General features: G+C 39.6%; 2 protein-coding genes across 2 annotated transcripts; both read right to left on the reverse strand.

The window, feature by feature from the left end:
- Positions 1-1,367: 1,367 nt before the first annotated feature.
- Positions 1,368-4,953, reverse strand: LOC137298786 (carbohydrate sulfotransferase 3-like). Its single transcript, XM_067831062.1, has 4 exons — positions 4,946-4,953; positions 3,820-3,911; positions 2,551-2,737; positions 1,368-2,139 (listed from the first exon to the last, which is right to left on the reverse strand). Exons 1-4 carry the CDS (start codon positions 4,951-4,953, stop codon positions 1,368-1,370), a joined length of 1,059 nt encoding a protein of 352 aa, XP_067687163.1.
- Positions 4,954-9,454: 4,501 nt separating this feature from the next.
- Positions 9,455-27,390, reverse strand: LOC137298787 (mucin-2-like). Its single transcript, XM_067831063.1, has 3 exons — positions 26,607-27,390; positions 25,130-25,205; positions 9,455-9,812 (listed from the first exon to the last, which is right to left on the reverse strand). Exons 1-3 carry the CDS (start codon positions 27,388-27,390, stop codon positions 9,455-9,457), a joined length of 1,218 nt encoding a protein of 405 aa, XP_067687164.1.
- Positions 27,391-27,513: the final 123 nt, after the last annotated feature.

Raw genomic sequence — 27,513 nt, forward strand, 5'->3', positions numbered from 1 at the left:
GTTAGTGTTAATGTATGGCACTTACGGCTATCTTAGCGCTAAAAGAGTTTCGAAAATCAACGTCCAAATCTGTAGTTCAAGTTCCATTTAAGAGGTTGGCTTTGTGTGCTGGCGATTATGTGCCTGATTCTGAGGGTGTGGGTTCAAATCCCAGATGGGACTCCACCCATGTTGGTAGAAGTTAATGATTTTTGTGTTTTAAGCAACTATATAATGTAAACGTATTGATGCTTAACGTCACTCTTATTACTGTTCCACCTATGTGGTTGTAGTCTGTAAAAATCGAGTTTGGACGAGACAGTCAAGTGATAAAGAGCATGTGGGATACGATCACTTGTCAACCAAGTCAGCAAGCCTGACCATCCAACCTCGTTTGTCAACTCTTACAACACATAAGGGTTGCCAAAGATCAAGTCTGGCCCGTATCGTAAGTAAAGGATACAACATGACCCGCGGGCATTACGAAAAAGTAAGGATGTTTTCCTGAGAAAAAGTGTCTTGGAAGTGTCCGTTATTGGGACGGCATTTTTGTAGCTATTTTGAAGGCTTACTCACCTTTGCTGAAATGTGGACGATACTATCAGACTATATTGCTGCTTTTACTGTCTTTGTCCACTTGAATAAGTAATGTTACTATTCTTGCAGTTCCTTGCGACGCGCTAAATTAAGACATCACCAACACACTATGGACGGAACTTATATCGCTCAGATTCTCACATGTTAAGAACTTACAAGTATCATAAAACGTTCTTTAACCAGGCTAAAGTATGGAAAGAATGTGTGATTTCCACATGGTGCGTACCATGCAATTAGTTAGATCATGCACATTCACAGACAAATGAGCCGTTGTTAAAACATTCCGATTTCTTTCACTGAGTAAGGCGTCCAACTGACCCACCTAGGCAGCTGCATCATTCGCTACTATTAGTTGTGCAAACTCGTGTCAGTGGGCAGTTCACTAAGCTATATTGCATACCAGTGTACTCTGATATGTTTCTATAGTTGTCGGTAGCTGCTAGTGCTACCATATCATTTCCATGGCCTATGAATGGTGGCTGATTTGGGCTCACTTTCTCGCCTCCAAAATGTAAGGCGAGAAAGCGATGGCCCAAATCAGCCACCTTACCTATACCCATATGAATGTGTGTCGTCGACTGATTGAACGCTGTACGTTTTCTGACGTTCCGATTTGTATTTAATGGCCTTATACAAAGATTTTCGTGTCCACAATGCATGTAGTTATGTATTTAGGAATTCAGTTTGCAACGCCCAAAGCGTGTTCAGTTTTCTTATTTTATTTATAATGTATAAGCACATGCATTTTACATGGCAGACAGAGAGAAAAGTCAACAACATCATATTATCATTTATCGATAATTCATAACGCTGCTTTCTGTTGGAACGGTTGTGTACAGGGGTACAGACATGTTAAGAAGGTGGTCCTGACTTTGTGCGGGTAGGTACCCCATTGCCCGGTACAATGGATGACATATTTTGTCAATGAGCGACACCTGCATGTATGGCAAACTCTTTCGCCAGAGGGACACCTTTTCTGTAGAATTTCTCGAGCTGCAGTAGGCACCGCAGTTGCTGTTTCTGGTTGTAATACTTCGAATGTGGTCTCTGTTTTCATCAGTGAAGTCAAGACCTATGAAGTTGTACATCTGTGTAGCCATATTCACAGGCATCTCAGCTAAATCCTCATACCGAATTGTGGCAATTCGGCCGGGAAACTGTTTCTTCATTAACAATGAGTCATCAAAATCCACCTTTGCTCTGTTACACAGCATTGCTGCAAATTTACCTAAACTATCGAAATTGAATTCTTGAAGTTTTTGCTGAGAAAGAAGCGTTGGCCTTGGATCACGTATCAAATGTATGATTTTCATGTTGCCATGTTTCTCCAAGAGATGCGTCATATTTTTCATGCTATATCTGATTGTCTTAAGGCAAGACACACGTGACCGGAGGCACGCTTTTTCCAACAAATACACGCACTTCTTAGAGTTTTGGACGTTCGCCTTTGTGCAGTAGTAGTAGTTCATTGTATCCAAACTGTCAATCATATGGTGCTGATTTAAAGTATCAGCGTTTATCTCAGGTAAGCGGCAGAGCAGGATATTCTCAAGGGTCATTTCGCTGAAATCAATGAACTCAGAAGGTCAAATTGTAAATACCTTGAATAGAGCTATTTTCACAGTTTCCCTTTGCTAACTGAATAGTTTCCATGAGTGAGTGAAATTGGTTTTACGCCGCACTCAGCAACATTCCAGCTATGTGGCGGCTGTCTGTAAATAATCGAGCCTGGAAAAGATAATCCAGTGATCAACAACATGAGCATCGATCTACTCAATATGAATGCATGTATCTAAATGATCCCGTTAGTCTCCTCTTACGACAAGCAAGGGACCTAGACGGAATCTTCACGAGTCAGTTAAGAACGTTAAGCTGACCTGTATTTTTGCTTCAAGTAACAGTACGGACCTTTTATGTTTAACTTTGCTATTCAGCCTTTTCTGTCTCATTGTTAAAGTAAAACATATTACTTACTATGTTTTGGAATACTGGAGAGCATCCAATGAGCTCTGATTAGACAGATGTGCGTATGTATACAGAGGCTCAAAAACATAGAACACTTCCGGGTTCATCTGGATGATGTTACCAGTGAAAGATGACCCACTGCGCATGTACGCCAGAATAACAACCGAGGTCTTTTGATCAACAGCCAAGACATGGTCTGTAAAAGTGAGACACACATTTGTCAGAATTAAGTGTTTCAAACCTACCAAACTATTATGTATGCGTATAATTTGTAAAAAAACCGCAAAAAATAAAAAATGACATTTATTGATAGCATGCCATTGACGTCAACGGAGCTGATCTCAGGGATCTACTGGACAGGTCGATTGTCGTATGGCGGCACACATACCGTTAAACTCAACATCCTGGCAGACCAATTTCTGAATCGATTCTTTATAAGCTGTTTTAGAAATTAGTGTATTCCTTCGCTTAACAGAAATATCTTACGACAATATTTCAAAGGATTGTTCAGTGTGACACTTGAGTGAATCTAGATCAATCTGATTAGTCCATTCTACCGTTCCGTAGATGGAAACTAAGATAAATTCGTAGACATACCGTTAGTTTTTGCATCCTTTTGACCCAGAGTTTTCAGATGGTGATATGACACAGTGTAAAGGTTTGCATCAGTGTATCCTGAAACATCTAAATAACACAATAAACTCAGTAACGGTCGCATGGAACATGTTACTCATTTCTGAGTGTGTTTCTTGTCCTGACCATCGCAATAACGAAACGGGTTTGATCGAGCGTCTTTATCCCTGTTTGAATGTATGTTGGGACAAAGGGACATACATATACCACATTTCCCTGATTGTGGTCAGTGTCATGCTGCACCGAGTTTTGTTTCCATGCAAGTGTTAAAGAAAACCGTAAATTCAACATAAATGCCAAAACAATTCTACAGTGTTGTTTTAACATTACGTACATGTAAGTGGACTGATACCGACGTACCTCTTACTGTTATGCGCCATGCTGAAGTGAGTATGTTAGAAGTAATGTCACTCTTACCCGCATTCCTACTGCATCACGGCGTGTCATCATATTGTGAGGAAACACTACCTTTCTTAGACGGTTACCCCTGGTTACAATCGATTATCATGGGTATGGTGTTGAGAAACCTTGAAATATATTGTGGTCACAACTGCAATTCGAACCCACAATCATTGGTTGCTGGCGTGCTTGGGCGAATGGGGCGCTGCAGACAGATGGACTACCAGAGCTCGAATGTTAACTTACTAATGAGGATCACGACAGCGGACAGGATTGCAGCCAAGACAAGGAACATCTTCATCCGGTTCCTGTGCTTGACCATAAAGCACTGAGCAGATCTGTAGTCAGAGATAAAGCACTGAGCAGATCTGTAGTCAGAGACATATATATTCTGGCCCAGTTCTTTTTGTACAGTGTAACTGTGATGCTTAATGCTGCGACTATTCAAACCTACACTGAACTTGTGGACTTTCGAAGTTGGAAAGACATAGCACAAAACTTTAACAAAGAATTCATCAGCTTTTAAACTTGAATGGTGTTATATAGTGGAACAATGTGTAATTGATGTAAAACACTATGTGTGTCAGTAAGTTTGGTTTTACGCCGCTTTCAACAATAGTTGTTATTCAGCAATATCCAGAAAATCAGCTTCACACGTAGTACCCATATGAGGGGAATGGAACCCAGGTCTTCGGCGTGACGAGCCAACGCTTTAACCACTAAGCTACCCAACCGCCCTTCTAGGAGTTATGTAGTTATGTGCTTGTATCACGAGGTGATGGGACGTATATCCATAGAGTGACAACATATTCCTTATTGACACTGCAAACATTCGCACATTGAAAACAATGTGAATAAATGCACATAAGATGTGAAATTCAGTCATTTAACTTATTGTCTGCATTTCAAGTATATCCACAAGTATAATAATAGACGAGTTCCTGTAATGGTAAATGCAGGTAGCAGAGGTATTGTAAGTCCCCATTGTCCCTAGTATGGTGATCTATCCTCTGTTGTTGGCGATCTATGGCCTGTTATTATATTGTACTGTCCAAATAGTGATACTATTATATTTTTACGATTCTATGCTAGTTTTAATACTAACTTTGATAGTCTAGTGGTTTTACAGTCCTTCGTCGACAGGTTCTTCATAATATGCATATATACTTCTTTTGTATGTCACGTATGTTCTGCAACGATATGGCTGCAATATTGCCGATGTGACGTTAAATATTAACTCACTCCTGTAATGATAAACACTCCTTGAAATTCGGTAAGCGTGATAGAATATCATCCCTTGACAAAGAAATATGTAGCCATGCGATAGTTGATTGGCGGATACCTCCAAATGAGACACCCGTATGTAAATTACCTTGTCATGGTGAAATGTTCCCTTCTTAAGTCCACAGACGCTCTCCTTTATTTTTCGTTGTTGTGAGCGAGGAGAAACCGTCGCAGGTTCGAGTCTCTCACAAATGCTAGAGCATTCTCCCGAGATCAGTTACACGGTGCTTAATATGGAAGACAGATCAATATGCACAACCATCGTTATTGTATGCTCATTTATAATATATCATAGAATATTCACTTTACAAGGCCAAATAAGCCACGGGTGATCAATTCTGTTTAGTGAATGAGCTGCAAATAATAGATGAGAAACTGCTTATTTATATTTTGTATGTCAGAAGCTAACGATACCCATCCTGGAAAAGAAGCATGATAGTACAGTCGTTTAACTCTCTCCATGAATATATTGTCATGGTCCACATGTAAATGTTGTAATAAGGACAATTCGTGTCATTACATTGGTTTGCAGATTTCGTACTTGAACTCACACGGCTGAAGGCTTATTTGGTTGACCTGGGGAGTTTGCTGTAATTACATTGCTGTTTGTGTTCCGCTTGCATGCATGTGAATGGGAATGGAAAACACATAATATTTTCATATCTGGTAGTTATTTAACATAATGTTTCCATTTAGTTGATTTGTAACTGTGGCAATCATCCCGTATCGTGCTTAGAAAGTGTCTTTATTTCTCTGTTGTGTCTTGGTTAACAGGTGTGTAATATAACGCCTTTGGAACTTTTGTTAATGACGCTGGGTGAGTGAAAACTGTGTCTGTATCTACTGAATATTTATTTTTTCATTTCTTGTTTTATCCTTTTGTCAGTTGTTGTAAGATAAGATACACCGTTTATCCTCGGGTGAACTGTGTAAATCAAGATAGAAATCGTATGTGCTTTATCCTTCACTTGATATAAAGACCCAGTGACGCCATGTGGTCAAGTTCTTCGTTCAAATTAAATCATACACCGAATGTTACAACATCTCATAGAATTCTCTTGTGTGCGAACAGGTTTTGGTTGGATCACAGGGTATATAAATAATATGTAAAAATAACACTATTTTATTTTTTCGTTTCAGTGGATCGAACTTGCAAAGTTCGTATCTGTTGCTTCGTGGGTTAAACACCAGACACGGGCGCAGATAAATCACGTTAATTTTTAGCAATAATTTATCCAAGTATAGATCAGCAAAATATATTGCAGACCTGTTCTCGACAGTTCATAGAATGTACGATATATTTGAAACGTGAAATTGTTTAAGATTCATTTTTGTTTTTTAAGTGAGATTAAACTCCTCATATTGATAAGATTAAAAATATCCACGCGACAAAATTTTATATCTCAAGTTAAAGTCACATGGGTACCTACCACGTGTTGGAGTAGATAAGTGCATCAAGTGAGCTCTGATTGGTTAGTCTTGTGTTACGGTTAAGAATTTGCAAAACAAAACATTCAAATTATGTATTATTAATAAGCACAGAACAGAGTCAAAGTCACAAGTCAATTTCAAAATACTGATTTTAAATACAAGTGAGACAAATTCTAAGGCAATGGCTCACAAAATATACTATAGCAAACTCACCAAAGTCTTAGTGCGAGAGAGAAACAGTTATGCAGAATGTAACACAGCGAGCGGTCTGATAGCAGTTTCGGGCGTTAGCGGATATTGATGATGTATATACTCCAGTAATATGAATGTGTCCGTCGCAACACGGCAACTGGCCTTTATATATACATTCAGTCATTTCCCAAAAGTTCGAGCACACACGACCATCGCCACTCACGTGGAATGCTCTCGAATAATCCCGGAAGTCAGCAAATAGAAAACCAAGGGCAGATAATTTCCGGAAAGCCTGCTGCCAGAATCCTAAAAGTACTGACCGTCTATTATACGAAATGTCACCCATCATAATTGATATTCAAAACCCTAAACGTTGTGAGCCCAAAATAATTATTACTTAATTAATAACAAAATATACAGAAAATACACTCTCGTAACACTTGCATGACCTGACAAAGGCTCAAAAACATAGAATACTTCCAGGTTCATCTGGATGATGTCACCGGTGAAAGATGAACCACTGCGCATTTACGCCAGAATAACCACGATTTTCTTCGCATCTTCCGCGGAGGCATAATCTGTTTGTAGTGAGATATAATTTAATGTATATGATACAGCCCTAATTAACATTTGGCCTCGGATTAATTCCGGAGGTGTTTACATTCGACAAGTTTTTCACAGTCGCTATATAGGCAGTGAGTTTCGGTCAGTTAATAACTACTTAATCTTCTGTATACTCTAATGCATATAGTTTTTACCTTATAAAAGTTACATTTTGTCAGAGCTATTGCTTCGGCAATGTTATCTATGAAGACGGACATATATGAAGATGACGTCATGAGTTTATGTGTACACGGCACGTTGACAAAGTTACTTTTGCAAATTCTTTATTTCGAGCGTCAAAAGGTATTTCCGTATTTTATTTAACCTCATAACGCTCTACATGTAATAACACTGCACCAATAATTAATCAGTATATTTTGCTTGTTTATAGTAAGTAAATTACGTTATGAGGATTGTGACGTAGTTCTTGGCAGTTGTGTGTTGTTGACTGTTTGTAGTGGATGCAAGTCAAGGTTTCTCCGTTGAGAAGTCTTTAGTTTACCGTTGGCTACCGAGAACAACACTATAGAAGCGTACAATATCCAAGCTTTGCTTGTGATCGAAATTACTTTCGTAGCGATACACTCCTCGATATCAAGCGAAGCGTCCCATAAATCTCTTTGAGTGACTGTAGCATTAAAAGATCCTCTCTGAATTCCATTTCGGAAAGTGTTAGCTATAATATTTAACATTACTAATTCAGTATGTAATAAATTCTTGATCATTGTTTCAACATTGTGTTATCAAGTTATATTTTAATTGGTAAAAACTGTAATAAATAGGATAAAGTGAGAGTGATCCACAGAACCAACATGATACTGAAGTTTAATGTTCTCATTTTACCCCCAGTAAACCGTCACATTATGTTTGAGAATGCGGCTTACAATAACTAATTCATATAAAAAATAAATAAACAAAGAAAAGGAATATTCAAAGTATTCAGGCGCCATGATCGCAGAACCATATCTATCTTGTTCTTTACCACGCAATGCTGCGATGACCTGTAGTGAACTTTTCCCGTTCTTCAGCAGCCTCAATATTAGTTCAAAAGACGACAATCGACAAGGGTAGTATTGTCTCATAAAATCCCATCACTCGACGACAGTCGACTAGGGAAGTATTGTCTCATAAAATCCTGTCACAGAAGAGCAGAATCAGCAAGAGGTTTGAGGAGGAGGAGATAACTCAGAAGCCTTGTCTCAAATACACTCCGCAGACAACTGTGCTAAAGTTCATACTGATTATCAAAGAAACAACCTCTCAGATACTAATAAACCATAATGCAGTTTACCATCTTTCAGTTATATTAATGATTGTTTAAAAATGTAATTCCACTTGGTTGATGAATTAGCGCCAGATTTTATATAATAGCGTAAATTTCAGATATTGTCAGTAGAAAATCACAAATATTCTTAAAACAGCTGGGAGGTATTGTATCAGATTACCATCTAATGTTCCTGGGCATGGTGTTGTTTCGGATAAAGAATATGAACACCCCATCAAAACGTTTAGCACGCATTCACCGTACTACCCATAATCATATATTAGAAACCAATTCACAATATCTTAAAATCAATGTAAGATATCTTGTAACGATCCAGAAATAGCTACAAATACATTAAACGTAGTTTAATTCATTTCAAACATCGTGAATTCAATTTGTCGGGACGATGGGGTAACCCTGTGGTCAAAATGTTTGCTCCTCACCGAATGATCATGATTCGATTCCCCACATGTGTGAAGCCCGTTTCCGGTGTTCCCCGTCGAAATCTTGCTGGAATGTTGCAAGTAGATACTCATGTCACCTTATTCCATCTGCGATATTTTTAAATCAGTATGAGATATCTTATCAGATCTGACGGTTACTGATATAAAAAATCCAATCGTACATATCATTTATTATTTTAAGACAGCCTGGTATAAATTGATCATGTCTACAGTTAAGTAAAAACGGGAAATGAAATATTCCGGTCCCAATGACAGCGGGAATGCTTTGACAAATATTCTCCGGCTACACATCAATAAATTGTTCCAGTTTATAAAATGGCGACAATCCTGTACCTGACGTACAGAACCAATGTTCACCTGTCATGGAACCCGTTGTGGATTTTCAGCAACCACTGATTAAAAATATCATGCATACCAAAAGACATCGTAACCAGGCGGAATTCTTCAATGATAGCATTAATTCAAGATGTCAAAAATTCCAGAATGATATCTGTGTTTATTTAACAGATACCAGGAATTACTGATATCATTAGAAACAGATAATGATTGGTTTGATAGCTCTAAGTCATAGCATGACTTATATTCCAGAAATCCTAAATATAATGAACGGTTTCTTTACACCGACGCGGAAGTGGCTAATCATTCATGCCAGCTTCATGGATTGTTCGCAGGTGAAGACTGGGATGTAGTTGCAGGTGAAGACTGGGATGTAGTTGCAGGTGAAGACTGGGATGTAGTTGCAGGTGAAGACTGGGATGTAGTTGCAGGTGAAGACTGGGATGTAGTTGCAGGTGAAGACTGGGATGTAGCTGCAGGTGAAGACTGGGATGTAGTTGCAGGTGAAGACTGGGATGTAGTTGCAGGTGAAGACTGGGATGTAGTTGCAGGTGAAGACTGGGATGTAGTTGCAGGTGAAGACTGGGATGTAGTTGCAGGTGAAGACTGGGATGTAGTTGCAGGTGAAGACTGGGATGTAGTTGCAGGTGAAGACTGGGATGTAGCTAGGCACCGGGCGTTTTCAACATGAAATGACCATCATCATGCCCAAGAAGGTTTCACCGCTTCAACTTTGTTGAAAGTTGACTGTGGGAACACACTGTCTGGCCTGCCAAAGGGGTGCAGCTGAGCACAAAGAATTAAAATAATGTTCAGCTGGAATGACATGAGTAAGGTGACATGTTATTAATGACAGAATTGGTTTGACGTATCTATTGAAACGTGAATTGCTCAGAAAACATTTACTGCCCATCGTTCAGATTCTTGGGGAAATATTAGCTGCTGAGCGAGATGTGACTGCAAGGTAAGCTCAGATTGTATCGATGTAATGACATTTGTACATTGTCCTGACATTTGTACATTGTCCTTCCAAATGTTTGAAGCAACCGCGAACCATCCTGTAATCTGGTTAGCAAGTTCTATGGTGTTAGCGACTTATATTTCTTTGCTACTTTAACCACGGAAATTAACCTCGTGAACGTACACACACCTTCGTGAACGTACACACACGTAAGTGCCCATTTCAGGCATTGCTAGAGACCATATTATAGATCCTACTGTGTTCTGTGGCATCACTTACTTCATCATGGTAGAAGGATTCCTTGGCCGAGACTAATGAGATTGTTTATAACCACTCACGGTAATGTCACGTTTCTCCTGACCATCTAGCGAACAGCTGATATTGAACACAGGCTACATCCATACGTGAGAAATATGAAGAATTTATTTATAAATTTGATGGATGCACAACTACATATAATACTGAGCTAATAGTGCCAAACGATATAGGAATATGGGCAGTAATCGGTTCTTTCATTAAGGAGGAAATCCTATACTCGTATATTATTATTTCAGGACCTGATATCCTGAAGCCGTGTCCTTCCTGGTAATAATTGCTGGAATTCCACCTACCATACATTACTCGCAGGACCATCATGACGGTGCTACGTGTCTACGACCTGCTTCACTATAGGCAATTGTACCTTATTACCGTGACAGTTCCGTTGCCAAAACAGAAATGCTGTTTTTACCCAGTACCTGCAATCCCTACAGAAAGCGGAATACAAACTCAAAATGAGGAACGGTAAAATTACAATGGCGTTGACAGCGATGTAAATGAGATACCCCGGAGAAAATGCACGCCCAGTGTAAGAAACATTGAAATTAGTGACACGAGAAAGGCTTACCTAAGAAGAACTAGGCCAGATATATTTTTGTACGAAGTCATTAAATGCGACAGGTTCGGGAAAACAGTTGTGGAAATAATGACAAAGTCCAAACACTATGTAGCCCAAAGTAAATGACTTAATTGCAAGTTTATATATATCCGTCCTTAATCTTCATCACCGCCCCATTGTATACTGACTTGCCAGCCAACCCTTACCACTCTGTCATTCTCACTTATATACATTCATTGTCAAGATCACAGATGATTTCGTTTATATAATTAGTTTATGGTACTGTAAATAGATGTAGTATGGTATTGTTAGAGTGTGTTATATATTGTTGGGAGTTGTTGTTAGATTATGTTCGGTAATACTATGGGAACAGGGTTATGTTCAGGGAAGCGTGACCAGGTATGGCCAGAGAGCTGGGGTGTTAATTTGTAAACAATAGAGAGGTGTTGAGTAGCTTGGGTATGGGAGGTCAATATAAATAGTGAGGAAGGGTAGTAATCTGCACAGTCAGCCAGAATCACCACTGTGTTCACCTGTATGGGTTCAACTTTTGTATGGGATTGCATCTCACGCTGGCTGGCTGTCCCGGAACTGGCCGGTTATCCTTAAAGTAAGGAGAGGGGTATTATCTCCGCCTGTAAGGAGACAGACAAGAGTCTTCCCTGTTGTACAAGGAGCATGTATCTCCTAGTAATGTGAGATGTGGATGGCACAGCCATCAACCATTACACAGGCCCCTTAAACTCCGTGAGGGAAACCATCGCCTGGGTGTGAGGGATACCACACAAATACCATGACGTCACCAAGTGGAACCAAAGTGCACTGACATTCTGATTACATTGTAAAGAGAAAGTGTTCTCTCTGAGTGGCAAATTCCTTTATTGTTATTTAGTTCAATTGTTTAGTTTCTGATTGGGATTATATGTAATCATTATCTATATTAGTGAGGGTATTAGGATTTTAGTGTAGTTAGTAGTAGTAGTAGTATTATTAGAACTTTAGCAATATAAGTGGTAGACAGAACTGTATATGTAGCTAGGTTAGGTAATTAGATTAGTTAGTTGTATTTGCACCTGTAGAATTAGTTTAGTATAGGTATTGGGGTTACTTATATCTTAAGGGGAGGAATAAAGTTTTGCAAAACAAACTATTCTTCTGTTGTGGTTACTTTGGTATGTGACATTTTGGTGGCAGCGGTGGGATAATTAGATTATTTGTCACTATCAAAGGGAACCCTAGTTGTGTTCTGTAGCGCATTTGATGTAGCGTTGTTGATTGTATATCGCTGCAGAATCTTTGTGTCCATAAAGAAGGGTTAGAACATACGGCACCACTTTTGCGTCCTTGAGTGTATGATTTGGAATTCAAGGGTGGAGGGTGTATTGTGGTTATTGGTCAGTTAAGGCCATTGGTTCGTCGTGAACATTTTGAACATTGGGATATATGGGAAATCACCTCCGGTTTTATTCTTGGTAGGATCCCTATTTATTCCAGACAGTTTGACTTTTTGTGTACCCTGCTTTGCCCTCATACAGACAATTATGGACATTGACAAACTTATCAAACTGGGTCAGAGTTTAGGGTATGAGAAAGATGATTTGAGAGTGTTTGTGAAAGAGCAAATGGAGTTGGAGAATGAGAAAGAAAAGGACAGGCTCGAACGGGAGGAAAGAGCTAGGGAGCGGGAGATTAAAAAGTTAGAACTGGAGGAAAGAAAGGAGAAAGAAAGGTTAGAATGGGAACGAGAGAGAGAACGATTAGAATTGGAGAAAGAAAAGTGTAAAATACAGTCAAATGAAAGAATAGAACTAGCCAAGTTAGAAAAGAGTGCGGCAGGAAATCAAGAAGGGCAGGTAGGAGAGAATAGATCGGCAGCCATTCCCAAGATGCCTAAAATGCCTCCATTTGACGACCACAATGACAATATTGATGCATATCTGCAAAGGTTTGAACGTGTAGCTACAGCGCAAGGCTGGGACCCGTCCCATTGGGCAGCTTACCTGTGTACTCTGCTGAAAGGTAAGGCTTTAGAAGTATACTCCCGGTTAAATGCCTTTGAGGCTGAAAATTACAATGCAGTTAAAACTGCATTACTTAAACGCTATGAAATGACTGAGGATGGATTCCATCAGAAATTTAGGACTGCTAAAACTGAAACAGGTGAGATTTTCACACAATTTGTAGTTAGAATTGAGAACTATTTCAACAGATGGATTGAACTAAGTGGTACACAAAAGACGTTCGAAGGTGTGAGAGATTTGCTGCTGCGTGAACAGATTTTGAATGTGACTGGAAGGGATCTGGGTATATTCTTGAGAGAGAGAAAGCCAAAAGACGCGATGGAAATGGCTAGACTAGCAGAGCAATTTATAGAAGCTAGAGGTACGAGTCATGGAAGATACAATAGACCAGTTATTCCAGGTCAAACTGACAAGCAGGTTTCCAAAGGGAAAATAGTCGAGGGTAGCGCATCAGGTAAACATGGTACTTGTTCCAAACAATTTGTTCCTATTAAGGAAAGGACATGTTACAACTGCAATCAAACTGGGCATTTGGCAGCACAGTGCAAGAAACCCAAGTTTAAAGTGGCAAGTATCCAGGTGAGTGAAGACAACACAAACATGTCTCTAATACATCCAGATAACACAAAAGTAGAGCCCTGCATACATGAAGTTCTAGATGGTGATGCAGCAACTTCAGAGGAGGTTACTAACGCAGATGTAGCCTCAGGGAGTGTGCTTACCAAAGATCACCGCATGCCATTTTATCAGGGAAAGGTAAACGACACTCCAGTAGATGTGCTTAGAGACACGGGATGTAACGGTGTAATAGTGAGGAGGTCAATGGTAAAAGATGCATGTTTGACTTCAGAAACACAATCTTGTAAATTAGCAGATAGCAGGATCTTGACACTTCCGGTAGCATGGATTACTGTAAATACGCCCTTTTACACGGGTATGGTGAGAGCAGCATGTATGGACACACCAATCTGTGACTTAATATTAGGCAATATTCCCGGAGTTAGAGAGCCAGGAGATCCAGACTTGATGTGGGATAAGCAGGACATTAAAACAGTAGGTGCTGTAGAGACAAGGAGCCAGAGAAGAGTACGCCAAGTAGGCATGGAACCCTTGAAGACATTGGAACCTGTTGGGTTGACACTGAGTCGAGGTGAGTTCGTATCCCTACAACATCAGGATTCAAGTCTGAACAAAATAAGAAAATTAGTGGAAGAAGGTAAGATTAGGGAGACCCGACATAGTACTTCCTCTTACTTTGTGGAGAATGATATGCTGTATAGGAAGTATACTTCCAATAAAATGGACAATGGTAAACCAGTTGTACAGGCAGTAGTACCGGTTGGATTGCGCACACAGGTAATGAAGGTATGTCATGAAGCACTGATGGGTGGACATCTTGGAATCAAGAAGACTCTAGATAGGGTAATCTCACAGTTTTATTGGCCAGGAGTAATTGGTGATGTCAGAAGACATGTTCAGTCTTGTGATATTTGTCAACGTACCATGCCGAAGGGAAAGGTAAGGAAAATACCACTGGGACAAATGCCATTAATTGAAGTGCCATTTGAGAGGGTAGCTGTTGATTTGATTGGTCCATTGTATCCTGTCACAGACAAGGGTAATAGGTATATACTGACGGTGGTTGATTATGCAACACGATACCCAGAAGCAGTAGCTTTACCCAGAGTAGAGACGGAATATGTTGCCGAAGCTCTGTTCGAGATATTCAGTAGGGTTGGTATCCCCAAGGAGATATTAACAGACATGGGAGCCCAGTTCACGTCAGGCGTGATGAAGGAGGTAAGTAGACTATTGTCCATACATCAGCTTACTACTTCCCCTTATCATCCAATGTGCAATGGCCTAGTGGAGAAGTTCAATGGAACCTTGAAGACGATGCTGAAACGGATGTGTGCAGAACGACCAAATGACTGGGACAGGTATGTACCTGCTTTGTTATTTGCTTACCGAGAGGTACCTCAAGAGAGTTTGGGTTTTGCCCCATTTGAACTCTTATATGGACGCACTGTGAGAGGACCAGTACAGATTCTGAGGGAAATCTGGACAAGAGATATACCAAATCCAGAGGTAAGAACCACATATGAGTATGTGCTAGATCTTCAAAACCGTCTTGAGGAGACTATTCACGTAGCACAGCAAGAACTTCAAAAGAAAGCATGTAAATACAAAAAGTTCTTTGATGTGAAGTCCAAGCCAAGAAAAATGAAGGTTGGTGATAAAGTATTAATTGTGTTGCCCACTGATTCAAACAAACTGTTGCTGCAGTGGAAAGGGCCATATGAAATACTGGATACCTTTGGCATTGGCAATTACAGAATACAGGTTGGTAACAAGATTAAAACCTATCATGCCAATCTACTGAAAAGGTACATTGAGAGAGAGGAGGTCAAGGACACAGCTGTATGTGACGTCAGCATAGCTCAACTTGTGCATGTCAGTGCTGGTCTGGTGGATGTCAAGGCTGAAGAGGTGAGTATGTTAGACATAGCTTCACCTTCTTTAGTTTCTAAGGAAACGTATCAGGATGTAGACATTTCTGAAGATTTGACAGAGGAGCAACAAAATGATGTGAAGGAGCTCATAAGTGAATTCAAAGATGTACTGAGTGATTTACCAGGGAAGGTAGATTGTATGGAATATAAGATCAAGCTGACATGTAATGAGCCTATACGATCCAAGCCCTATCCACTTCCTCATCATATGAGAGATGTTGTAGCTAAGGAGATACAGCTAATGTTAGACATGGGGGTGATAGAACCTTCTCAGTCACCATATGCATCCCCCATTGTACTTGTGAAGAAGCCTGACTCGACTTACAGATTTTGTACCGATTTTCGCAAACTGAATCAGGTGACCGTATTTGATGCCGAACCAATTCCATTAGCTGATTCCATCTTTGCACGGTTACGGAACTGTAAATATCTTACCAAAATTGATGTAAGCAAAGCATATTGGCAGATTCCAATGGAAGAGAGTAGCAAAGAACTGACAGCATTTATAACTCCTGATGGATTATACCAATGGAAGGTGATGCCATTTGGAGTAGTTAATGCACCTGCAGTATTTTCCCGACTGATGAGACAAGTATTGCACAACATACCAAATACAGACAACTTCATAGACGACATCATAGAAGGAACTGAGAACTGGTCACACCACATGGTAAGTCTGAGAGCAATATTTACGAGGTTAAGACAATTCCATCTTACAGCTCGACCTTCAAAGGTAAAAGTGGGATATAAACATCTGGACTTTTTAGGGCACAAGGTGGGTAGTGGTCTTATTCAACCAGAAGGTAAGAATGTAGAAAAGATCCTAAATGTGGAGCGACCTCAAACCAAGAAACAAGTGAGAGCGTTGTTGGGACTGACCGGGTACTACCGGAAATTTATCCCAAACTATGCAGCCATAGCAGTTCCGCTAACTGATCTCACAAAGAAAGGAAAGCCAAACAAGGTAATATAGACAGAAAGCCAGGAATTAGCTTTCACTACGTTAAGAACCCATATGTCAAGTTTTCCTATCTTGAAACTACCCGACTTGAAGAAACCATTCTTGGTAAGAACAGACGCTTCTGACGTTGGAATCGGAGCTGTACTGCTACAAGAACAGGAAGGTGAGCGATTTCCAATATTGTTTGTGAGTCGGAAGTTAGTAGATCGTGAGAGAGCGTATTCTACAATAGAAAAAGAGTGTTTGGCTATTGTGTGGGCAATACAGAAGTTAGAAAGATATCTGTATGGGAGAGAATTTATTTTGGAGACTGACCATCAGCCCTTAATATGGATGACCAAGGCAAAAATGACCAATGGACGAGTGATGAGGTGGGCCCTGACTTTGCAACCCTACAGATTTCTAATTCGTGCAATCAAAGGAAGTGAGAATGTTGGGGCTGATCTCTTGAGCCGGTGTTCACCCTAGTCATACTATGTGTATGGCAGTGTGTAAATAATGTACTCTCTGCATATCCAGATTATTTGTCAGCAGTTATTTCTTATGTATTACTGTGCTATTGTACATTTAGACAATTGTGTTTTATGATATTTATGCATTAAAACAAACTTAAATGTGATCTTGAGTGTAATATATAATTGTACTTGTGTACAATTACTTGAAGAGGGGAGTGATGTCAAGATCACAGATGATTTCGTTTATATAATTAGTTTATGGTACTGTAAATAGATGTAGTATGGTATTGTTAGAGTGTGTTATATATTGTTGGGAGTTGTTGTTAGATTATGTTCGGTAATACTATGGGAACAGGGTTATGTTCAGGGAAGCGTGACCAGGTATGGCCAGAGAGCTGGGGTGTTAATTTGTAAACAATAGAGAGGTGTTGAGTAGCTTGGGTATGGGAGGTCAATATAAATAGTGAGGAAGGGTAGTAATCTGCACAGTCAGCCAGAATCACCACTGTGTTCACCTGTATGGGTTCAACTTTTGTATGGGATTGCATCTCACGCTGGCTGGCTGTCCCGGAACTGGCCGGTTATCCTTAAAGTAAGGAGAGGGGTATTATCTCCGCCTGTAAGGAGACAGACAAGAGTCTTCCCTGTTGTACAAGGAGCATGTATCTCCTAGTAATGTGAGATGTGGATGGCACAGCCATCAACCATTACACAGGCCCCTTAAACTCCGTGAGGGAAACCATCGCCTGGGTGTGAGGGATACCACACAAATACCATGACGTCACCAAGTGGAACCAAAGTGCACTGACATTCTGATTACATTGTAAAGAGAAAGTGTTCTCTCTGAGTGGCAAATTCCTTTATTGTTATTTAGTTCAATTGTTTAGTTTCTGATTGGGATTATATGTAATCATTATCTATATTAGTGAGGGTATTAGGATTTTAGTGTAGTTAGTAGTAGTAGTAGTATTATTAGAACTTTAGCAATATAAGTGGTAGACAGAACTGTATATGTAGCTAGGTTAGGTAATTAGATTAGTTAGTTGTATTTGCACCTGTAGAATTAGTTTAGTATAGGTATTGGGGTTACTTATATCTTAAGGGGAGGAATAAAGTTTTGCAAAACAAACTATTCTTCTGTTGTGGTTACTTTGGTATGTGACATTCATGTTTACACATATACTGCCAAGCACTGTGTGGGAAATATGCTTCAAGTCCAAAAGCGCACGTAAAATCTCCACGTCACAATCACCATCATCACTGCTTGCATCCTTATTATGTCCCCCAAATTAATGCAGTACCACTGTTACATTAAAATACCTCATCTGATATCGATGGAACAAATTTATAGTGCCCCAGTCACTGAAGTGTTATAATAGAGGCATGGTAATGAGTTACCTTCCATGTGCAAGACGAGACACAAGCGTGAGATACCTCACGATGTCTGTAACGGGAGAACTAAACAGAAACTAACCTACAGCTACACACAGGGATAATGGGGTAAAATCTAACAATGTTATCACAGTTTATAGACATATTTGTAATATTCAATGAAGTACAGGTATAGTTTTCTCGAAACGACATTGCCTATTCATTACCTATTCATCATAGAAAACGGATTTTAGAACTCTGCTAGGTTGTACTTTCTTGTGACGTAATGAGAGTATGCGTACCAGACTTCTAGTTGTCACACATCTATTCTGAGGACTACGCAATGTCTTAGTAGGTGTGCTCGCTTACTGGTGATAGGCATCTCACTCCACTAATATTTTGATATCTAAATATCAAGCTACAAAACGCCAGTGTTTTCTAGTAAACATTTCTAAATATCACAATATGCGACACATTTTATGAAACAGTGCAATACATTTTCCTGTTTACTGAAATGTTTCTGCCGCCGCATCTTGAATGTTGTTCAGTGTCGCTTTATGAAAACAAAGCACTAGATTTCCTCACAAATTATTTCAAACACGATGTTTACGATCGATGGTGTTAAGCTGCCCAGGTAACTTCAGGGATCATTTGTGTTTTTGTACTTAACACAGTGTTCATAGTTCAATTTTATCAGCAAATTATCAGACACGTTTCAGTATGGTAAACATGTCCCCTGTGTATCCTCCACATGTGGAAGACACCTAGTGCGCCACATTAGTAAGAGTTAAATGAATACAATATTGAAAATGTAATGTTGAATTGTAACTGGAATGAAATACAATTAATTTCCAATGTAGGACATTGAAGGTGTCACATGACAATCGAGCGTTCTGTCACCTTGATGAAATGGCTTTCAGCGTTGTATTACTATTTAATGAACTATGAATGTCACTGAGCGGCGATGGACAGAGTGGACTTTTCTGGACATCCTGGTGTAGACTATCGGTATTAATAATGAAGAAACTGTTATCCATAAACGTGTCATGTGTTCGTTCAACTTCTGAATGCCTTTCAAAAACACAATCGTTATTCAATTTTGAGCAATGAGTATGCCATTTTCGTACTAAAATGGATGAACTTACCTCAGATGCCAGTATCAAGATGGAACTTACCATGAACTGTTTTCCAACAGAAATCCTCTCATATCATGTATTTTAATATCCTGTGTTCTAACAAGCATCACTTAGCTATCGTGTGCTCATCTATTACTGCCACTGAGAAGGTTACCTAGGTTATAGAATTCTCACAGAACAGGTTTTGGTTGGATCACAGGGTATATAAATAATATGTAAAAATAACACTATTTTATTTTTTCGTTTCAGTGGATCGAACTTGCAAAGTTCGTGTCTGTTGCCTCGTGGGTTAAACACCAGACACGGGCGCAGATAAATCACGTTAATTTTTAGCAATAATTTATCCAAGTATAGATCAGCAAAATATATTGCAGACCTGTTCTCGACAGTTCATAGAATGTACGATATATTTGAAACGTGAAATTGTTTAAGATTCATTTTTTGGTTTTTAAGTGAGATACCTCAGATGTCAGTATCAAGATGGAACTTACCATGAACTGTTTTCCAACAGAAATCCTGTCATATCATGTATGTTAATATCCTGTGTTCTAACAAGCATCACTTAGCTATCGTGTGCTCATCTATTACTGCCACTGAGAAGGTTATCTAGGTTATAGAATTCTCACAGAACAGGTTTTGGTTGGATCACAGGGTATATAAATAATATGTAAAAATAACACTATTTTATTTTTTCGTTTCAGTGGATCGAACTTGCAAAGTTCGTGTCTGTTGCCTCGTGGGTTAAACACCAGACACGGGCGCAGATAAATCACGTTAATTTTTAGCAATAATTTATCCAAGTATAGATCAGCAAAATATATTGCAGACCTGTTCTCGACAGTTCATAGAATGTACGATATATTTGAAACGTGAAATTGTTTAAGATTCATTTTTTGGTTTTTAAGTGAGATACCTCAGATGTCAGTATCAAGATGGAACTTACCATGAACTGTTTTCCAACAGAAATCCTGTCATATCATGTATGTTAATATCCTGTGTTCTAACAAGCATCACTTAGCTATCGTGTGCTCATCTATTACTGCCACTGAGAAGGTTACCTAGGTTAATAAATATCCAAGTTTTCTGATATTAAGCAAATATGAGATAACTAATATTTCATTTTTTTTAAATAGTAGCAGCTACTTTATCTGAAATCTAGATAACCGATTTAGATTTGTGTTACTTGAATCTGTCATTTGGTAATTTCCTTCAAGAGTGCATCAGCGCGTAAGAATGGCACAAAAATAGTATGTTAATAAGAATGAATATAGTTTTACGCCGCAGTCAGAAATAGTTCAGATATATGGGGCGGTCGCCAAATAATCAAATGTGCTTCAGAATATCCAGTGACCAACAGCATGAACATCGATCTACGTAAGTGGGATACGAGCCTCAACACTAATTATGCTAATATGAGCCAAAGTCGGTTCAATCTAACAGCAGTGTTTTCACCCGTTTCCTAGTTACTAGTGATTGTTGCATGCTTAGTCAGAGATTAAAAGTCAACAAATAGTCTTCAGTTAAAATACAGGCAAATGTGGGTACATTGTGAATTTGATGGTCCTCGTATCCATTTAGGGAAACAGTATGTTTACCCTACTTATACCCTCACAGATGGCACAGCAAGACAATATCTGTTTCTGCGTTAATAATCATATATTATCCATTATGTAGAATAGGGTTTTGTTCAATGTTAGTGAATGCGATCTGTTTCTTTTGAAAAAAACCCACAATATTAAATGAGACTGAGCTATAATGTTCTTGACTGTTTTGAAGATGTTTTCATCCACGATGCATTGATATAATTAAAAAAAATCAAATAAAATGATATGATGAGACATTCCCTCAACTTTTGTCAAATTACAATAGGATAGTCACCTAACAAATGACCTGACATAGTAGGACAGTCACCTATTACATGACCTGATGCAGTAGGACAGTCACCTTACAAATGAACACCTAACATAAGACTTGATAAAGTAGCACAGACACTTAACAAATGCCCTGATTTAGTATGTTAGTCACCTTACCTATCACCTGAAAATTAAAGTAGGACAGTCACCTAACACCTAAGATTACCTAGTGGAGTACGTCCAGTGGAGTACGTCCAGTGGGAGTAAGCCATGCCCAAACCATGACCGACACCCAACCAAATGGGTCATGCGTGGCCATAGTTACATCTGTGGTTCACTCTAAATTGAGATGATAAATCCTCTGCTGACAACCACGGACAAACTGAACATTCAGTTCAAACAAAACGAAGAGATTTCACTGATAGACTAACGGCAAAATGTACTTGTGCATATGTTTGTATCAGAACAGTATTGAAGAATAATTGTGCACAAGACTAAATGTAAGGCGGTATGTAAAATGCAAGATTTTGTTCTCACAAAGTGGTGTTTTTATTATGATTTTACCGTCTTGGTAACAAGTTCTTCGGTCAGAATTCACTCTTATTACCAACATTAGTGTGTTTCCTGATTAAAAACGCATCTATATAGGGAGACCTGGTAACACTTTCCTTGTGACATTCGTGAAAATGAAAAACACATTTGCACATCGTGACATCTCGACAAATGAAAGCTCTAAATGTGATTCCCAAAAATGTGTTAACCATAACTGTCAACTCAATTCTCTGTGTTCATTGTTAATAATTCGAGCGAATTAAAGTATATGCTTTAGGAAAGCCCCTTGGGAGTGCCGTTGGTTTTGCGGTTCAATATATGTGTGATTGTATATAGTGTAAACCTCAACACATGCCTTTATGTATGCTGCCAGGACCGTGCACTTGTTTGTATCGTTACGCAATATGTATAGACGTGTATGTACATTTTTGGCAGAAAGGATATGTTTACCGTCTACTCGAAGACGCATCTGAGCTACGTACGACTAGTATGACAACTGCCATAGGAGGTGTTTCATGAGACGGGAATGAGATGAAATGTTCTAACCAAAGGACAATAGTCCACAATACTAAATTGAATCAGTATAAAAGTGACACGTACACTTTACGGCTTCCTGAAGGCACCCGGAAGTAGAAAGTATTCTATAGAACGCGCTTGCGCCCAGCGCGTCTTATATATAACAGAAGCTCTCGAGAGCGAGGTGGTCTCCGTTAGGAGGCATTTTAGACGAATTTAGAGGTCATTTTCGTGTTTACTGGCAGACGTTTAATTTAAGACTTCGTCAGAACGGCGCGAGTTTTAAACACGAATTTTAGTAATGCTCCAAAACATCAATCCAATCGTTAGTAATCAAAGGGAAATCCCCATGACGTTCCTTTTCTCTGATTGGTCAAATCTGGACGCACTTGTCGAATGTTCCAAATAAGGTAGTGGGTTACTACGAATGCCACAACTTCAACGCGCACGGTTGGTGAGTTGTATTTTTGCTTGTCGCTTGATTTCGACATTGTTTATTTCACTTGCTTATCAATGGCTGTTAGGAGAATGGTGTACGATGATCTGTATGAGTTGTGTAGGGATGAGAGAAAGTTGCTAGATTGGTTGGAAGGGTTTGGTTTGATTGGAGATTTTAGTGTGAAGTGTGTGAAGTGTGAAAGTGGGAGTATGGTAAAACGCAAGGGTTCGAGTCGGAGCGAGGGTTACGTGTGGCGTTGCTCAAATAACAAATGCAACCATAACAATTGTAACAAGGTGTGATTCTTGTTTTTTAAGTCTCTTTTGTCCGTTAGTGAAATTATGAAATTGACATTTAATTGGGTTTATAAAGTTCGAGAGAATTTTGTGGGTTCTGATCACACTTTGGTTGACCGGTTTAATGATTGCAGAGATGTGTGTTTGTTTGTGATGGAAGAGAAGAATGAGATGATAGGTGGGCCAGGAATTGTGGAGATTGATGAAAGTAAGTTTGGGAAGCGCACGTTTCACCGAGGATGCAACCAGCAAGAGGACAGTCACGTAAGAAGTCATCGTGGGTGTCAAATTGGTGATATTTTCCTGTGGACAATCTCTTTAATATTCTTGTTCTGCACTACCTATGTCTTATTTGCAGACATCGATACACGCGATGGTTAACGCTGTCGTGTTACTGATGGATTGGACACAACGATTCGCTTAGCCACGCCCTCTAGGAATGCTTCGTTGGATTTTGCCACACTTGGTAACCTCACATGTTCATAATTATGTTAGCAATTACACCACACAGCGTTGCTGAAATTCACTTTGAGATGTGTTCACTGCATCTATAAGAAACGACAGGGACATTTTGACATATTTGTCCAACCATACTAGAGGCAGTCCCTTGGGCTAATAGGCTCTGTTCTTGGTGCTGGCCTTGGTCGGTCCATAAACTTGTTGGTTTGACGGTGTTTTTGAATACGTCGACTTATAACGGTTTAGTGAATGTCAGGCTGTGGCCCAATAACCCAGCATGACATCCCCGCATAGTGCATTTCAATAATTTGATATGTAGGTAGTTAGCCCTACATGTTCATCTTTCTGGTAGTCTCCTACGAGACATTGTAACAGACACTAATAAAATCATTATAAAGTCTTGGCGTTGTATTCAGTTAACCGCATTGCGTTGATAGTGGTTTTCGGAGATAATCGTGGGTAGTGCTCTTCAAGTGCATTTTGGGATGTGTTATAACGATTGATTGATCAAAATCCTAAAAGAATATTGTTCATTAGAATTCAAGCTGTATGAGTAGGTAAGTCAGTAACTTAAAATATGTTTAATAGTTACATAGTTAAATTCAAGGTGCATAGAAGTCCGGATTAAAACCCATATTACATTGCCACCCGACCGACAACTCTCTCTGACACATTGTTCTTCCTTGTTGCCTAACAACCAATTCCCGTCAAGGTAACAACACGTACCGTGTTATGAGTCACCCGGGGTCAGTGCACCTATGCCGTGATCACCAGTTTTAAATCTTGTGTGAGGTGTCCATTAGTCAAAATACAATCGACATGAAATCTATGTCCCGAAACTTTTCAAATGTGACGTCAACTTGAACGCGAGAGGTGATAACAATTCCCAGTACCATAACAGTATTAATCACAACTCGAACATGTGCTTTTCCTGTTCTTGCTCAAATTCCAGATTGTACATGCCTTAAAAATTGGCAAATGATTCCAGGCGTGTTATCAAACGGTCTTTGGCATCATTTGAAACCACCTAGATTTTATTGATCCTGTCGCAAACAGCTCGTTAACTGAAATAGGACTGTTTCCAAAAACACCACAAAAACATTAAAACAAGAATGGCTGTCATGGCAGTCTTATTTCTCTAGTAGGGAGGGGTGTGTGTGTGTATTTCTAAGTTTATACAGATTCTAAAATAGGCCTGGAATATGATGATGACATTAAATCACTATTAGAAAAAGTATTTGCTGATTAATCAGTGTATAGTCTAATTTCCCTAAACGACCTCAATGATAAGTGAAAATTAACATGACACAATCACATATATATACTCTGTAGTTCTTTCTAGGTATGCTGCTGCTTTATAGCTGTATAAAGAGAAGACAGACATTACGTCAAGTTTTATTTCTCATTTTGGAAGATTAACGAGGAAGAGTTCGTGTCGACATGTACATGTACATGGATATTTGCCTGCAACGGCGCTGTGGGAATTACCATGGCTTCTGCTAACGGTGATAGTGCAGCCAACTGATGTCCATAATCAGTCTGCACACAGATACGGAGAAGATGCTAATTTACTTTCCAAAAACCTTTTGAACGTTGAAAATAGAACTGGGATGGAGTTCGGCGTCTGGTTCAGATGTGGATACGTTCACTGAAACACAGAAACCTAGTTAAGTTGTTTTTTGAAACACAAAATCTTCAATGTAGATTGGATCTGGTGTCCGCTACTGTGATATTGCTGGAATATTGATATATCGGAGTAAAACCCAACCCACTCAATCGCTTAGAATAAATCTAACGAAGATCGTTTATCTTTAGTGACATATATCACCGCACAGATATTTCAGTAGGCACAAAGTGACCCGGACGTATTCCACAACTTGATGACAGTCAACGTTGATATTGTATATGGTCAAATAATACTGTGTTTTGTATTGGTCACCAATAATTTGTAACGCCTTTTCGAGTAAATAGTTCCCAAACGTGTATACAGCAGTAAATCATGTGCTCAAGCGCTCAAATTTTCAAAGAAACGCGTTTTGGTGGCTTGATCCGGATTTAATACTATCCGTTAACTGACTAGATTATGCCCATCAGCAATATTCAATACCCGTATAAAATACAGAACAGGAAATCGTTGTCAAAACAGTTATTTCTAGCCACAATAAACAATTGTACCATATAGTCATATCGAACTTCTGAAACAAATATAGAATAAAAGCTAATGAATGAGGGTGTCGGCCATTACGTAGACTGATAGAGCTTCATATATTACACTTACTGTGCAAAATCACTCAAGTTATCTATTGCCTGAAAAAGATCGATTTATCTGAGAGATTAACTGTCAGTCAGTTTCAATGGTTTTAATACGCATGACGTGAAATAATAGGTTAATTAAATCAAGTTTATTACCCTAGTCTATGATGGTTACAGCTGATTGTTATCGCTCTTCTAGAGGAAGCCAGGTAAGGTGCTTAAAATCAACGTAATCAACGAAAATGTGGATAAGTGACGATAACCATTCTGTCAAAAAAATCAACTAAATTTTGAGGCAGTTTACAGTTATGATTACACGATGCCATTTAGAAAGTGGTCAAATGCAACATATGTCATATTTGGGATTTCACTTTCTTAGTAAAGTACAAATTCTAGTACTTTTTTCGGTTGAGTCCCATCCGGGATTCGAACCCGCACCCTCAGAGTCAGGCACCTAATCGCCAGCACACAAAGTCAACCGCCTAGCCCGCTCAGCCACCGCGACTTCCACACGGCTCCCACGGCCGAACGCTATGATTACATCCCAAATATGACATATGTTGCATTTGACCACTTTCTAAATGGCATCGTGTAATCAATTTTCAATGCTACACGGTTGCATAATGCCCGAAATCAGAATGACCTGGATTTATCGTCCAAAACATTCAAGCAAATCAGCTGATATGTAGTGTATCATTTCAGGAAACGGTCGCCCAGTGCACATATACCCACCGCACGTGTTAGAGAATGTTTTAAACCTAATCTCCATGTATCGTAAACAGACAAAAGTACTTACAGAATGTTGTACCCGCCACTTCTGGCAGGGTTGATCCTGGCGTAGTGGTGGCGGGCTGGGTAGTAGAGGGCTCATTTGCAGGGGACTCTGTTGTGGTTGTGGTTGTGGTTGTTGTGGTTGTGGTTGTTGTCGTTGTCGTTGTCGTTGTCGTTGTCGTTGTCGTTGTCGTCTGTTCAGGTGTAGTCGTAGTTGGCTCAGTTGTAGGGACCTCCGTTGTTGTCGCTGGTTGAGGTGCAGTTGTTGGTTCTGTCACTGGATTGTGTTCACAGCATTTAGAATAGAATCGTTCAGTCAGTCGGCACACATCTCTAACGTAATTTCGGAGCCGGGACCTGGAGCGTTTGCAATAACTTTCGTACCGTTCACAAGTTATACTAGCCCATCGTCGAGGCATTCGAGAGATTGCGAATTTACACAAATGGCTTCTGTCATCGCTTTCTTCGCTGCGCTCATTGACCTTCCTGGCAAACCGACACACCAAATTGGTAATCCCACGCCTGATATATCTTCGACTACAGTGCCGAGAGACGGCAGTCTTTATGTCAGAACACTGGAGTTTGTTCATGGCGGACCGGAACGTGTCCACATCCCTCCTGCATGCGCTTCTCACAACCAAAACGATGCCTCTGGCATATCGAAGTCTTCTCCAATAGATGCTGTTGCACTCTGAATAGCTGCTGACTACCCCGTATAGTTCTTGGACCGACTCCTCAGGGACCTGTATGGAGGAGGACAGTTGGACTGAGCACGCCAGTAGCAGGAGAATAACCACAAGAGATGCCATGTTGGATGTCCGGAACAAGTGGTGATGTGCTTCAGTGGACGGTCACTAATATAAGCCTGGCATGCAATAGATCTATCTTACCGTTGCCACGTGGCACTTGAAGCTGAAGAATAACTTGCCAGA

Source organism: Haliotis asinina, chromosome 10, assembly GCF_037392515.1.
Source record: "Haliotis asinina isolate JCU_RB_2024 chromosome 10, JCU_Hal_asi_v2, whole genome shotgun sequence".
Lineage (NCBI taxonomy): Eukaryota > Metazoa > Mollusca > Gastropoda > Lepetellida > Haliotidae > Haliotis > Haliotis asinina.